Source organism: Ascaphus truei, chromosome 2 (genome assembly GCF_040206685.1).
Source record: "Ascaphus truei isolate aAscTru1 chromosome 2, aAscTru1.hap1, whole genome shotgun sequence".
Taxonomy (NCBI): Eukaryota; Metazoa; Chordata; class Amphibia; order Anura; family Ascaphidae; genus Ascaphus; species Ascaphus truei.
This window is the reverse complement of record NC_134484.1, coordinates 332,157,490-332,174,319: the sequence shown is the minus strand read 5'-3', so window position 1 is coordinate 332,174,319 and position 16,830 is coordinate 332,157,490. Positions and strand designations below refer to the sequence as shown.

Genomic DNA, 16,830 nt, shown 5'->3' with positions numbered 1-16,830 from the left:
TGCAACTATCAAGTAGTACTCAGGACATTTTGGATCATAATCTCCTATAATTACGGAATATCACATTTTTTCCCAATTGTCCTTTGTAATCCTTTGACAACTTTAGTTGTTTATGCTTAAGTGTTATTGTTATTAATAATGTGGTAACACTTTCAGGTATTTGATTGAGCTCAATCTAAGGTTTAGGTATATAATATTCATTACCAATATTAGTATTCATTTAATTGCATTGTTGTTTTTTTTTTTATATATTAAATTTTTATTACTGAAACGGCATACTTTTTACTGGGAATATTGGCAACAAATTATCACAAACAGGAAATTGTTGCAAATATCTTGCACTGCTGAGGAGGTGGGCTAAAACCTGCTATAGAAATCAAAGGATGCTCAGTATATTAAAACTCATTGAAAATGTCATTAAGAGTTTAATTTAAAAAGAAACCAGTCACTTATTTAATAGTACAGAACTGATCTATGAAAATAAACCTAAAACATAACATTTCACATGTTTTGCTGCTTTAAGGTATGTATGTATACTGTATATATTTTTGTAGCTATCTGTGATCTGGCGAGATCATATCAAGAAGCTTTGCCTCCCCATACAGACCGGTTCCTGATCCAGACTTTTCATCCACAAACTTCACGTGTTTGGTTTTATTAAACTTATTATATTTTAATATATATATTGGTGTTGCACGATTTATCTTGATTATTCAATATTCATTTATTAACTATACATGCACATATTTCTATCAACACCTGGTTTAATTTCACACTTTAGCGCTACTCTCTGTTTTTGTTAGTATATATATATATAGAGAGATATAGATATAAAATAAAAAAGCATTTAGTGCCATTTGTACATTCTGGGCCAAAGAAAGCATTACGTGTGTGAGCTACTGCCCAGTAATAGACATACATTGTTTTCTTACAAATCGCAATGGCTGGAAAAAAAAAAAGAAGCTGAGAACTGTTTCACAATCTCCAGTTATATTAGCAAAATAGTGCATTTTTTATTTGGATTACTGCTTCAAAATGTCACGTAATGTAACCGAGTTGTTGATTTAGCTCTTCCAGTCTTCTCTCACGGAGTGTGAAGGCTAACATGCACTTTGTTTTTTTCCTTTTCCCTCCTTTTAAAGGCTCTTGAGATCTGTCATCAGAGACATTTTGTGGAAGAGACTGTATTTCTATTAAGTAAGTATATTATTATAAATGCAGTAGATTAAGTTGAACAGCATTGTGCTTTCATATTGGGACGATCATATGTAAAACAAACTAGTTCTAGATAGTGGTGCAGATATGCAAATTTAGAAGAGCAGTATCCCTGTTCAATTTATATTTTCAATTAATCTGCTGCAGCGCGGGAGATTTTAGTTTTGTCAAGTTTTTAAGGGTTTGGATCCTATTGTACAGTAAATAAAAATACCACGTGTGGCGCATTTGCATGTCTCCGACAGATCTGCAACTCTGTCTTTCTCCATTATCTCGTAGCAAACAGTGCTTCCACTGCAGCCAGGCATTCTGGGTAATGACATGCAAATGAGCACATGGTGGCACTTTTTACTTCTTATGTATTTTAACATGGACCCCTATACAGTAAGCTGATACCTGCCGAATTACACAGCTTGCACCACAGCCTACACCACAGCCTACATTAAAGAAGTGCATAGCCAGTAAACCTACTCACAGACAGCTATTTCGAACTTTTGGGTCACATCAGTGCGAGGTTGGTTACTGGCTACGTAATGTGAACCTGGGACGTGGGTATCTTATTGTAGTAATCATTCTAGTTTTTAATTCTGTCCATGAAAACTCTTGCACTTTAACAAATCATTTTGTTAACCTTTAGAGTTCCCTAATCATGTACCTGGTACGGTATCGGACCTTGCATACCCGAGGTCCTAATCATGTACTTGATATGGCATGGACCCTAGCACACCCGAGGCCCTAATCGTGTACTTGGTACGGCATGGGCCCTAGCACACCCGAGGCCCTAATCATGTACCAGGTACGGCATGGGCCCTAGCACTCCCGAGACCCTAATCATGTACCTGGTACGGTATCGGCCCTAGCACTCCCGAGACCCTAATCATGTACCTGGTACGGCATGGGCCCTAGCACACCCGAGACCCTAATCATGTACCTGGTACGGTATCGGCCCTAGCACACCCGAGGCCCTAATCATGTACCTGGTACGGCATGGGCCCTAGCACTCCCGAAACCTTAATCATGTACTTGGTACGGCATGGGCCCTAGCACTCCAGAGACCCTAAGCATGTACCTGGTACGGCATGGGCCCTAGCACACCCGAGACCCTAATTATGTACCTGGTACGGTATCGGCCCTAGCACACCCGAGGCCCTAATCATGTACAAGGTACGGCATGGGCCCTAGCACTCCCGAAACCTTAATCATGTACTTGGTACAGCATGGGCCCTAGCACCCCCGAAACCTTAATCATGTACTTGGTACAGCATGGGCCCTAGCACACCCGAAACCTTAATCATGTACTTGGTACAGCATGGGCCCTAGCACACCCGAAACCTTAATCATGTACTTGGTACGGCATGGGCCCTAGCACTCCCGAAACCTTAATCATGTACTTGGTACAGCATGGGCCCTAGCACTCCCGAAACCTTAATCATGTACTTGGTACAGCATGGGCCCTAGCACTCCCGAAACCTTAATCATGTACTTGGTACAGCATGGGCCCTAGCACTCCCGAGACCCTAATCATGTACCTGGTACGGTATCGGCCCTAGCATACCCGAGGTCCTAATCATGTACTTGATATGGCATGGGCCCTAGCACCCCCGAAACCTTAATCATGTACTTGGTACGGCATGGGCCCTAGCACACCCGAGGCCCTAATCATGTACCTGGTACGGCACGGGCCCTAGCACTCCCGAGGCCCTAATCATGTACCAGGTACGGCACGGGCCCTAGCACACCTGAAGCCCTTATGAAGTACCACAAATGTCATGCGAACTTGTTCGTTTTATGGCTGACTGCTTCGATGAAGTGGTCAGCTCCATCGGAATTGGACCACTACGAATTGGTGGCAGTAGCATGTTTAATGGGTTAAATGTACCATCGGTTATTGACACCTCTTCAAAAAAAAATCACACATTTCAAAATATTTTTTTTACGTTTTATGTCTTCCTAGTAACATGGTACTTTACAGTGTTTTTCCATCTTTACCTAATCTTGTGATCAGGCTTTTTTGTAATCTTTTTTTTTTATGTATGTACAGGCAAATTGTTTTTCCAACACATTTCTTCTACCTTTGTTGTTTTGTTTAAACTAATTATGCTGCCATCATTGGCTTGTAGATCAGAACAACAATAAGAAGGAACTAGATACGATTCATTACATTCATACCTCAAAGCTTATAGCTTTCACTTGATAATTTCTCTAATTTACTATAATAACTTACATGTCAATATTTGTATCCTAATTCTCCCAGGTTAATTCACCTTCCTTGTTTTTTCTGCATGTGTTATGTATTATATCAGCATGGCCAGTGGTACATGTCCCACGTACAGGATCAAACGAAGGTCACATTGTATTTACTGCTCTGGGATGATTTGAAGTGCCATACTGTACTATGTGCTGTTTTCCCGCAGGCAGAATGGGTAACAGCCGCAAGGCTCTGCAGATGATCATGGAAGAACTGCATGATGTGGACAAAGCTATTGAATTTGCCAAAGAGCAGGATGATGCAGAACTGTGGGAGGACCTTATTCTGTATTCCATTGACAAACCACGTAAGATGAGTGAATGGTGTCTGTCTTGGCTTTTTTGACTTTCCAATAACATGTTGCTATATTATATTCAAGGACGTCTGTCACCTCAGTCATAGTCAGCAGCAGGAGAAATTTAAGATTTTTTGGGGCATATTTCAATTTGTACAATGCCACAGATTGCTGCTGCTTTGTAAATTTTCTTCAGAAGCACTTTTTAAGATGTGAATGATTTGGAGAAGACAAGACATTTTTAAAGCTCTATTGTCTCTCCTGTTTTTCATACTAAACCCAAAACAGGGTTTCCACAAACGAGACTTATACTAGTTTACCACAAATAGAACTCTTGTTCAGCAGATCTGATCCTCCAACTTCTTGCCACTGTGACGATATAAAAATAGCTGTCCCCGGAGCTGAAAATAGTGGCGTTTTGCCCCAGGTTCCCACGCTGTAAAAACAATGGCGTGATAAATATATACACACAATCATTCTATAAAGAGGGTCCAACCTCCCCTATCCCACAACTACTCAACTCTGATCCCTCGTCCCCTGTTCCTTATGGGGAGGGAGAATCAGACCCCATTGGTGTTGGGGTGGGACCAGAATGGGTCGTTTGGCCAGTGCTCTGCCGCCACGAATTTCACTGGCTGGACAACTCACCGGTGGGACTCGAAAGACATAAAAACAGCGCACAACTCGTAGTGTATTAAAAGTGATTATATTGGCTCATCACAGGTAGGTAAGTATCACACGTACACTTAGATGGAGAATATCAGGCAATACATGTTAGGGACATGTTACCACTATGGTAACATGGTCATCAGAAGCACAGGATCTCTGCATCAGCTGCCACCGGATTCGGATAGGATAGCTGCAGTTTATGTATGCTCCGATTATACTTTTCAGCTCTCTACCAGACTATAGGACTGTGGTTAAAAGTATTCACTGAACGCTCCGGTTGACGGAGGTTCATGTCTGTGACGTCAGTGTTTGCCACAAGAGTCCAAGTCTATTGACGCGTGAGAGCTTGGTATCGTGTCAGGAGTTTTCCCCTACATTACAATATCAGTGCATAGTCCTCCCCGTGACTTGAGCAGAAGCATTGGGACAGAGGCGGAGAGTGACGGGACCGAGTTCGTACTTTGTGGAGGGAGAGTGACCGTGGACCCGCAGACTGTCTTCATCTGGTGGCAGCTGATGCAGAGATCCTATGCTCCTGGTGACCAGATGTATACTTCATAGTGGTAACATGTACCTAACATGTACTGCCTGATATTCTCCATCTAAGTGTACGTGTGTTGCTTACCTACCTGTGATGAGCCAATATAATCACTTTTAATACGCTACGAGTTGTACGCTGTTTTTTTGTCTTTCGATTTCTAGGGCATGAGATGCTGGGCCATCTCTACTAAATAGCTGCAGACTCGTGCGGTGCCAACAGGAGAGGTTACGTTTTATTGTGTATATTTCACTGCAACTGTTTAACGGACACATTTCAAACACTTTCTTCACGGTTTCCTTATTGTAATATATTTAGTAACACTCTTAGGTTAATTAGTGTATTGTGTCGGTTATAGCACTGTAATTTCTCACTAACAGTATACATACAGTCATGTGAAAAAGAAAGTACACCCACTTTGAATTCCATGGTTTTACATATCAGTACATAATAACAATCATCTGTTCCTTCTGCAGGTCTAAAAATTAGGTAAATGCAACCTCAAATGAACAACAATACATGACATATTACACCGTGTCATGATTTACCGTATGTACAAAAATAAATAATTGTTCCAGAAGTCTTGTGGTTTGTTCAGATGCAACTTTGCAAACCTAAGCTGTGCTGCCATGTTCTTTTTAGAGAGAAGAGGCTTTCTCCTGGCAACCTTTCCAAACAAACCATACTTGTTCAGTCTTTTTCTAATTGTACGGTCATGAACTTTAACATTTAACATGCTAACTGAGGCTTGTAGAGTCCGAGATGTAACTCTGGGGTATTTTGCAATTTCTCTGAGTATTGCACAGTCTGACCTTGGGGTGAATTTGCTGGGACGTCCACTCCTGGGAAGATTGTCAATTGTCTTGAATGTTTTCCACTTTTGAATAATCTTTCTCACTGTAGATGGACTTTAAATTGTTTGGAAATGGCCTTATAACCCTTCCCAGATTGATGGGCAGCAACAATTGTTTCTCTAAGATCATTGCTGATGTCTTTCCTGCTTGGCATTGTGTTAACACACACCTGAATGCTCCAGACCAGCAAACTACTAAAACTTCAGCTTTTATAGAGGTGGTCACACTTGCTGATGATCAATTAATCAAGGCCATTTGATTAGCAGCACCTGTTTGCTACTTAGCATTTTAATTCCTATGGAAGCAGTAAGGGTGTACTTAGTTTGTCACACATTGCTTCTCCATTTTGGCTTTATTTTTGTTAAATAAATCATGACAAGGTGTAATATGTCATGTGTTGTTGTTCATCTGAGGTTGTATTGACCTAATTTTTAGACCTGCTAAGGAACAGATGCTTGTTATTATGTGGTGATAAGTAAAACCATGGAATTCAAAGAGGGTGTACTTTCTTTTTCACATGACTGTATATTTATATTTATATCACTTGTATTAACCTAGTTTAGTGCGCATATATTCTTTTCTATTTTTCACCGGCGGGACACCTGGCCACAGGGCACCTCACTGCTTCACATTTCGTCTCCACCACTCCGATGTCCTGCGCGTGCAGCTGCATTCATAACCAGTGTACATAGGATGCAGCAAACCAGTCTTGAGTGATTCATAAGATATTGTATTTATTGAAAAGGTCAGTGCTTCGGTTTTCTGTCACACCTTCGCTCAAGCCGGGTGTGCTGTATTTTATGGTGTGTACACTAGCAACATAAAAATCATATACATACAGTAGATCTACCACTTTTCAAGTCTAAAAGAGCTGTTCTTCAGCACTTGTACATTAAAGCTATGCCATGAAAAAGTGGTAGTGTTGCGTGTATGATTTGTATGTTGCCAGTGTACAGACCATAAAATGCAGCACACCAGTCTTGAGTGAAGAAGGTGTGACAGAAAACCGAAGCCCTGACCTTTTCAATAAATACATTATCTTATGAATCACTCAAGACAGGTTTGCTGCATCCTATGTACACTGGTTATGAATGCAGCTGCACAAGCTGAATATCGAAGTGGCGAGGTGCCCTGCGGCTAGGAGTTGTCGTGACCACACATACTAGACCGGTGGACCGTAGACTTGGGTGGGAGTGATAGATGTCATTGGTGTTCCAGGGCAGCGAGGAGCAACCCTTTATTAATATTTTTAACCCCTTAAAAGACGTCACCATCATTCAGAGACACACAGGAGTTGATCGGCAGCACAGATACTCTCCCACACACAGTGCGGGAGGCTGCACTAAAGCTTATCTATCTGCTAGAATATACCAATGTTGCCGAGGTCAGGGAGTGGAGAGCGGAGGTAGGTTGTAGTCCAAGCCATGTTCAAGGGGTGACCAGAGTGTGCATTGTCCAAGGAATGTCGAGATCGAGAGCCAGAGGGGGTAGTCGTACGAGCCGTGTCAGAACCTGAGAAAACACTTAAGAGAATCCAGGAGTGCTTCCATGCAGAGACTGTCGAGCAAAGACTGAGAGCAGAGAGGAGTGTCACGGTTGTGCTCGCCACAAACCTGGGTCGGACCGCGTGGCTGAGGTGGGGTTGTATAAGCACCGACCTTAGACCGCGCAGGCTGATCTGGATTGCGCAGTTCGTAGTCGTACATAGCAGGGTCGGGACTGGAGAAGGCAGCATCGTCAGTGGACAAGCCTGGGTCAGGATTGGAGACATCAGGGTAAACGTTATTCAAGCAAGAATTCGGCAACAGGTAGTCAAGAGTTCCCCGCTTCAGCTTAGGAGCGTGCGCGCGGGAGTGGGTTCTGCGCGTGCGGCGACCATGGCCCATGGTACTGGTCTCAGGAAGGGATAGGCAGACCGGAGTGGGCACACCGCCTGGCAGCACCGGTAAACCAGTGCTTCAGCGCAAGAGTCCAGAGCGGGACTGTGCAAGGAGAGATAGAGCTACAGACCTCAGGACTCGTAGACCGGCCCCTTCAAGGGAAGCGCAGCAGGCCTCAGGAAACTGGAAGCTGAAGAACGCACTGGAGAATCCTCCGCTTCAGCACAGGAACCAGGACACGGCCTCTGCAATGGAGAATGAGCAGCAGGCCCCAGGAACCAGTAGATCCTGTGGAAGGACAGCAAGCCTCAGGAAACAGGGAGCTGAAGTCAACACTGGAGATACCTCCGCTTCAGCACAGGAGACAAGAACAGGCCTCTGTGTGAAACTAGCAGCAGGCCTCAGGAAAGCAGGCCTCTACGAGAGAGTAGTAGCTGGCCTCAGGATACACAGGATAATCAGGAAATACAGGCCCCTGCATGAAGACTAGCAGCAGACCTCAGGAACTAGGGAATACAGGAACTAGGTTAATACATACACAGACAAGCCAAGGGCTTGTGGCAGAACACTTGTGACATCCAGGAAGGATTATGCTCGGCAGGGGAGCATTGTGGGAAAGATGTCTTTAATGGTCAGTGAACCAATAGCAGAAGGGGCGTGTGACAGTATTGCTTTAATGAGTGAACCCAGGGTGGAGCTGCAGTAAATATCAGGAGCAGTGTTCCTGGGCTGCACAAGTCTGTAAGGCAAGGCAAACAGTAAACTGAGGTGTGGATTCCTTACAGTACCCCCCCCCCCCCCTTCACGGGAGACCTCCGGGCGAATAAGACCATTCATAGAGTTGGGGGACCTGGAATTGTTCCTGAACTGTCTAGGATTGGGAGTAGAGTCATGGTCCAGAGACTCGTGGGCACTCCTTTGCGTACCCCCAGTGGAGCTGCAGTAAATATCAGGAGCAGTGTTCCAGGGCTGCACAGCTCTGTAAGGCAAGGCAAACAGTAAACTAAGGTGCGGATCCGTTACAAGGAGCTAGAAAAAGCAGGGAGATCCAATCAGGAACGGAGGCGGGACAGGAAGAGCTACAGGGAGAAACTGCAGATTGGTGCAGGCATAACAAGCCAGGTGAGTCTGGTTGGTAACCGGAGTATGCCGTGCGGCGTGTGGGGGCGGAGCCTGAGGTCCGGGGGACAGAAAGAAGAGTGTGCAGAATGAGCGCGCTCCGTAACGCGGGTACGCGCGTGGACTGCGCCAGAGGAGGGTGCAGGTGTGCGCGCGGGAGGGCGTGGGCGTGCCCGGCGCTGAGCAGATGAATCGCCAAGGGGAGTGATACGGCGGCAGGGGCGGGGAGCCGCGGAAGCCGGTAAGGTATGATTGTGTTGTGTGTCCAGGGACTCCCTAGGGGAAGAGAGTGCTCTGTGTGGGGAGCGCGGAAAACGCTGATTCCTGACAGTACCCCCCTCTTCAGGAACGGCCTCAGGACGGTCCATGAAAGGTTTCTCTGGAAACTTTCTCCTGAAGGACTTAAGAAGGGTCGGGGCATGAATGTCCTTTAAAGGTACCCAGGATCTCTCTTCAGGGCCAAAGCCCTTCCACTGCACCAAGAACTGGAGCTGGCCCCTGGATAGGCGAGAATCCAAAAAAGAGTGAACTTCGTATTCCTCATTATTTTGGACAGTAATAGGGTCCGGTTTACGAGTCTGATGCGGAAAGAAGTGACTGGTGGTGAATGGTTTTAAGAGGGACACATGAAAGACATTGGGAATCTTTATACTGTGTGGTAGTTGGAGCCAGGATGACACAGGATTGATTTGTTCACAAATAGGGAAGGGGCCCAGGAACTTAGGTGCCACTTTTGGAGATGGTACCTTGAGGTGGATAGCCATACCAAATCCCCTGGCTTGTAACTGGGTGCCGAACGACGACGACGATCGGCCTGTAGTTTCGATCTGCGGGAGGAGTGGAGAAGGGTAGACTGAATCCTGGACCATGCGGTTTGGTGGGAAGAAATGCGTTCATCTACGGCTGGTACTCCAGAAGGGATGTTGGAGATGGGTAGACAGGGAGGGTGGAACCCATAATTTATAAAGAAGGGCGACTCCCGGGTGGCCTCGTTTTTGGCAGAATTGACGGCGTACTCTGCCCAAGGAAGGAGTTGAGCGAAATCATCCTGGGAATCGGATTTGAAACATCTCAGGTACTTCTCCAGGGATTGATTGATTCTCTCCGTTTGTCCATTGAACTGTGGATGATAGGCGGAAGAGAAAGAAAAAGAGATGCCCAATCTCTTCGTGAAAGTTCTCCAAAATTTGGATACGAATTGAGAACCTCTGTCAGAAACAATGGACGAAGGAATCCCATGAATCCGGAAAATCTGCTCCGTAAAGATATCAGCAAGGGCGGGGGAGGTGGGTAATCCCTTAAGAGGAATAAAATGGGACATCTTTGAGAACCTGTCCACAACCACCAAGATAGTGTTCATTCCTCTGGACCTGGACAACTCCACGATGAAGTCCATCGAAATGTGGGACCAGGGTCGGTCGGGAACTGGAAGAGGTAACAGAAAACCCTGAGGCTTTTGACGGAGCGTCTTGCTTTGAGCGCACGTGGGACAGGCGCGGGTAAACTCCAGAAAATCTTGAGACATCCTTGGCCACCAGAAATTCCGACGAATGAGATCAGTAGTCTTCTTAAAACCAGGATGACCTGCAGATTTAGAGGAGTGACCCCAAGACAGGACCTCTGGAACAATTTTGGAAGGTACGAAGAGTTTGTTGTTGGGAGCAACCAAGTCATGCGTCTCTGGGAGTGCAAAATCTTGTCAAGATTCTTGAAAGAAGACGTGGCGAGGATCCTCTCCTGTGGAAGGATGGTCTCCAAAGGTTCCTCTGGTCTCTCTTCAGAAGAATGTATCCGGGAGAGTGCGTCTGCCTTTACGTTCTTGGTCCCGGGATATAGGAAAGGTGAAAATCGAATCGAGAGAAAAAAAGAGCCCAACGAGCCTGTCGTGGACCAAGGTGTCGAGCGTTTTCTATGTAAAGAAGGTTCTTGTGGTCCGTGAGAATAGTAAACGGCTCTTTCGACCCCTCCAGCAGGTGTCTCCACTCTTGAAGAGCCATCTTCACGGCCAGAAGTTCCCTGTTACCCACGTCATAGTTCCTCTCGGTGGATGAGAATTTCTTGGAAAAATTTGCACAGGGATGTAACTTATCTTGAGGCGCGGGTCTCTGAGAAAGAACGGCTCCAGCGCCGCAATCAGAAGCATGGACCTCCAGGACGAAGGGAAGTTCAATGTTGGGATGACGGAGAATAGGTGCGGGAATAAAAGCTTCTTTGAGTGTCTCGAAGGAGGAGAGGGCCTCGGATTACCAAGCAGAGGGATCAGCTCCTTGGTGAGCGCAGTGAGAGGTGCCACAATCGTAGAAAAATTACGTAGAAATTTACGATAGTAATTGGCGAACCCTAAAAAACGTTGTATGGCCTTGAGAGAATTGGGTCTTGGCCACTCAGTAACTGCTTGAAGTTTACCGGAATCCATCATAAAACCTTCATTGGAACTGACGTACCCCAGGAACGGAGTAGAGGTCTGATGAAAGGTGCATTTCTCCAGCTTGGCGTACAAATGGTGTTCACGGAGACGGGAAAGGACGTAGGAGGTGTGACGTATGTGGTCCTGGAGATCTTTGAAAAAATCAGGATATCATCCAAGTATACTATTACAAAAATATTGAGTACCTTACAAAAGACGTCGTTGATGAAATCCTGGAAGACAGCGGAAGCATTACATAAGCCAAAAGGCATTACAAGATACTCGTAGTGTCCGCTACGCGTGTTGAAGGCCGTCTTCCATTCATCCCCCTTCCTGATGCGCACCAGGTTATAGGCACCACGTAGATCCAACTTGGAAAAAATCTTGGCCCCTTGTAATTTATAGAACAGTTCTGTAATAAGGGGAAGGGGGTAACGATTTTTTATAGTTATGTGGTTCAAACCCCTGTAATCGATGCAAGCTCAACGACCCGTCCTTTTTCTTGATGAAGAAAAACCCAGCCCCTGCTGGGGAATTGGAGTGACGAATAAAGCCTTTCTTGAGATTCTCCTGGATATATTCATCCATAGCGTGAGATTCTGGTAACAACAAGGGGTAGGTCTTGGACTTGGGTAGGGAGTAACCTGGAACCAGATCGATCGGACAATCGTAAGTCCTGTGTGGCGGCAAAAGGTCTGACTGTACCTTATTGAAAACGTCCCGGAATTGGTGGTAAACAGAAGGTAGAATAACCTTAGGAACAGAGGTATTGGCCAGCAGTTGATAAGTCTCGCCTGACCTCGGCCTCCAGGAGATGGGAGCAGAGGAAGTCCAGTCAATGAGAGGATTGTTAAGCTGTAGCCAAGGAAGACCAAGGGTGATGGGTATCCCAGGAGCGGGAATGGCATCGAGAACTAAGACCACCTTGTGTAGATGTGTGGACAGAAGCAAGGGAACCGTCTCTAAGGAGATGTGTGCCGGGGTAAGGGGACATCCATCGATACCGACGAGTGAGATTGGAACTTTCTTCCTCACGAGTGGTATGCAGTTTAGCCTGGCGAATTCAAGGTCCACGAAGTTTCCTCCAGCTCCTGAGTCAATGAAAGCGGCGGTAGAAGTCTGGAACTTATCGCCTGAAAGGGAGACTGAAATTTTTAGTTTTTTAGGGAGTTCCCATTTATGAAGGGGACGTGGAGACATCACACCCAGAGAGAGCCCCTCTGTACTCACTGGGTGTTCCCGTTTCCCGGACGCAGTGGACACTCCTGAACCAGATGCTCCATGGATCCGCAGTAGAAACACAATCCCCCGGCGTGGCGGAACTGCCGTATCGGTGTGCGGATGCGTTGTACACTGGCGACACACTTTATTCGAGCTCGGCTAGTCCCACGAATTCGGGTATACCCGGGTGTATTGAGGTTTGTGACTGTTTTCTGCCCGAGTGCATTGAGGTATCTCCAGGCAGGGATTGAAGCATTTTATTCCCGCTGGCTGCAATACTGCACAGTATATATATATATACTGCATTACAATTCATGAATTTATGCCATCTGGTAGACACGCGAAGCATTGCAGCCTATTAAATCCTAATCATTATCATTTAACAGATCAGCCGCCCGTCAGCCAGGCATGAACCCAGGCTGGGAAGGAAAACGCAACGGGGCTTGTCAGAGGTGAGGAGCGGCGCATTCCAGGTATCTGCCAGGTACATACTGGGTATTTGCTCGAATAAAGTGTGTCGGTGCAGTACCCCCAATTGCATTGGCTCTGGCAACTCCAGTGCAGGACGAAGAGGTGTGGTAGCACTTGGGAGAGCAGGAGTGCTGCTGGGAGTACTGGAGAAAGGAACTTGAAAGTTATGGAAGCGAGTGCGCTGACGCTCTGAGCGGCGTACCTGGATACGTTGATCTACTCGGACAGCCAAATCAATGAGCACCTCCAATTGATCCGGCCTGGATTGGCGAGGGAGTTCATCCTTGATGGGATCTGCCAGACCTTGCCAGAATACGGAGACGAGAGCCTCTTGTCCCCAGTTAGTCTCGGCTGCTAGAGTCCGGAATTCCACAGCATACTGTGTCACCATTCGCCGTCCCTGAGTGATCTGGAGAAGAGAAACAGATGCCATCTCCCGACGAGCGGGGGAATCGAATACTTGTTGGAACTCGGCTTTAAATGCCGGGTAATCTTGGGTAAGGTCAGAACGTCGCTCCCAAACCGGAGAAGCCCAAGCAAGGGCGCTGCCAGTGAGGAGGTTATAAATGTAGGCTACCTTCTTGCGACCAGTATTGTAGAGGTGGGGAGCCATTTCAAACTGCACCTTACACTGGTTTAGGAAACCCCTACATTCTTGAGGTTCACCTGCATAAGGCTTGGGGGGTGGAATCTTTACATCGGAGCTGATAACTGCGCTTGCGGAGTGGGGGCTTACAACTGGCGAAGTCGCGGTCGGTACTCGGGCAGAGAGTACTGCGACCTGGCGTGTGAGTGCCACAATTTGATCCGCCATGGCCTGGTTTTGCTGAAGCAGATTGGAGAGAAACTGTTGAAGTTCGGTCTGGTCTGCGTCTTGTGGGCTCGACATAATGTTACGCCGGTGCTGCCCGCAGATCAGACCCGTCCCCTGAGCTGAAGGGGGAAGTGGTAATACACGCACCCGCAGCAAAGGGAGCGTGTCCGGAGTGTGGTATAAAGTGTTGCCAGGCCAGGTGTAGTAAGGTAGACAATACTTGCCGGTACCGGTTGTAGAGATAGATTGAAGAATGCCTTGCCGAGGTCAGGGAGTGGAGAGCGGAGGTAGATTGCAGTCCAAGCCGTGTTCAAGGGGTAACCAGAGTGTGCGTTGTCCAAGGAGTGCCGAGATCGAGAGCCAGAGGGGGTAGTAGTACAAGCCGTGTCAGAACCTGAGAAAACACTAAGAGAATCCAGGAGTGCTTCCATGCAGAGACTATGTCGAGCAAAGACTGAGAGCAGAGAGGAGCTAGAAAAAGCAGGGAGATCCAATCAGGAAAGGAGGCAGGACAGGAAGAGCTACAGGGAGACACCGCAACAGGCATAACAAGCCAGGTGAGTCTTGTTGGTAACCTGAGTATGCCCGTGCGGGGGCGGAGCCTGAGGTCCGGGGGACGGGAAGAAGAGTGTGCAGAATGAGCACGCTCCGTAACGCGTGTACGCGCGTGGACTGCGCCAGAGGAGGGTGCAGGTGTGCATGCGGGAGGGCGTGGGCGCGCCCGGCACTGAGCAGAGGAATCGCCGAGGGGAGTGATCCCGCGTCGGTGGCAGGGGCGGGGAGCCGCGGAGGCCGGTTTGGTAGGATTGTGTTGTGTGTCCAGGGACTCCCTAGGGGAAGAGAGTGCTCTTTGTAGGGAGCGCGAAAAACGCCGATTCCTGACAGTAAGCAACTTGTATGAAATTAGAAGAGAATTCAGGTGTCAGTTGAACTTCATTGCAATGGGATTTGTTGCGTTATCTGGTGAACAATGTCACCCATTATCTCTATATGCAGTAAGACAGTAGGATAATGCCAAGTAAAACAAACAACATTCAAAGTGTAATACTAAGGGCTAAACATAGCTCAAAATCTGCTGGATTTTACAATGGTGTATGTAATCAGGATGAAAAAATGTTATTAAAATGACTTGCTGTATATATATTTGCATCGTAAAGTGAAAGAAGAATCATAGCCCCCCCCCCAAAAAAAATCATAGTTTAAAAATAGTAGAAGTTTAAAGATCATAACCAAACAATGTTAATCAGTCATCTCCTGGCATACTTCAACACCTTCCAGTGCAAGTGTCTATTTAAAAGCAAACTAACGGCATCGCTTGTCTCAACTCAATTGAGAAATGATTCACCAATGCGAGTGTTTATTGGCATTAAAATACATTTGTGTAAAGTAGTTTCACAGCGGCCTTTGTGTTTTTTCTTTCTCTTAAAGCTAATTTTGAAAGCAATATAACTCTTCTATTGCGCATTATGTTGGCAAAAAAGGCTAGACATTACTAGAAGCATCAATCTTCACAGCCATTAATGTCTAATGCTACACACAGAGAACTCTTACAAACTTCCATTTTTATTAAGGGAAAATACAGCTACAGGGTGCAAACTTCAGTAGGTTAGGGAATTGCTAATACTCCAAACAAGGAACAAACATTTTAGCAACTGACTCCATGGTAATTGAGTATGCGTTAAACATGATTGCAGTGTCCTGGGGGGGATTTTGAATGTTTTATGATCCCAGTAGCATATTCTTACTGTAGTTCTGCATATTTTTAATGGGCAAATATTGAGTTATTCATGTTTTGTTTGCTTCTGTGTAAAAATTAGCATGTTGCTGAATCGGCAATGCAAAGGGTGGATTATGACTCGTATTAATATCCCTTATTGTAGAAGTGAAACATTTATTCTGCAGAGGCAGCTTAACTCCGGTTTCCCAAAGCCGTGGCTACATGAGGCGGCAGTCCTGCTGTAGCATTTTCTTGCTTCTTTCTTGGGGTTCACTAAATACATTACATGCACATACATCTTAGTAACCTTGACACAGATTTTAGACATATTTATGCCATCTACAATCTGAGTTTGTGACACGGATTACATGGAAAGATGCAGGAATTGATACATACAATTATATATGCATCTTGTAACCCCTCCCTAACTCTTGTTGACAGTCTGCAAATGGCACTTTTGCTCCAAATTTACCTAATGCCACAACTATCCTCTACATAACAGGGTAGTCCCCTCAAATTACACCTGTGAGTACAGCTTTTACAAAATTATATAATAGTAGTGAAACTGTGCAGAATTGATTCTGACATTTGCTGTTGGATTTCTTGCACAACTAAAAATACTCCATGGGGCGAAGCTGTAAGGTACAATACAGCCAATTAACATTAATAGATAGTGAGGTGCCTTAAGATGTAGCACAATACAGCCAAATATGTTTTTACACTATCCTTACCAAACATAACCTGATATTATTAAAAACACCTTTTTGTTACTTTTGTTTAAAAAAAATATATGTTTTCTGTAGCACACTCACAATATCTAGAAAGTTCTGAGTTATGTAATATTTGGTAGTAAACCGGCGTTCAACCTATGGGCTTAAGGCAGCAAAACTTGAAATCTTACAGTACTGTATATGTTTTTTTTTTTTTAAATAAATCAGGTCAGTAGTATTAATAATAGTAGATGATACTTAATGCATTTTTTTAAAATTATTATTCAACTCTTAATGCCATTTTTAATGCGTTTTAAAGCATCAGGTTTTAGTCCACCTCCCCAGCAGTGCAAGATCTTTGCAACACTGTCCTTGTTGTGATAATTGGTTGCAAATGTTCCCAGCAGTTTGAGCTGAAACTATGACAATAGATAATGTTACCGTAGTAATATAAGAATATATTGTTGCTGCTAATTTAGATTGACTGAAGCTGCCATTATGTTAGGTCAGTGGTTTTAAACCTTTTTGAAATGAAACTTCTATGCTGGCACCTACTATATGAAAATTTCCCTTGGAGGAAATTGCCCTGTTGGTGACGATAGTGCACTCCCGGAAGTGATGTCACTGCTGGCAGAAGAGGCCGTCGGCTCTGCTGGCAGCTCGGCGCGCATG

General features: G+C 45.5%; 1 protein-coding gene across 2 annotated transcripts in view; it reads left to right on the top strand.

Moving 5' to 3' along the window:
• Positions 1 to 16,830, top strand: part of VPS41 (VPS41 subunit of HOPS complex) — a 297,906-nt gene that overhangs the window by 247,048 nt on the left and 34,028 nt on the right. For both annotated transcript variants that reach the window (XM_075586656.1, XM_075586657.1), the window contains 2 exons: positions 1,143 to 1,197; positions 3,630 to 3,770. In XM_075586656.1, coding sequence (XP_075442771.1) covers positions 1,143 to 1,197; positions 3,630 to 3,770 — 196 coding nt within the window. The remainder of the gene's footprint in view (positions 1 to 1,142; positions 1,198 to 3,629; positions 3,771 to 16,830) is intronic.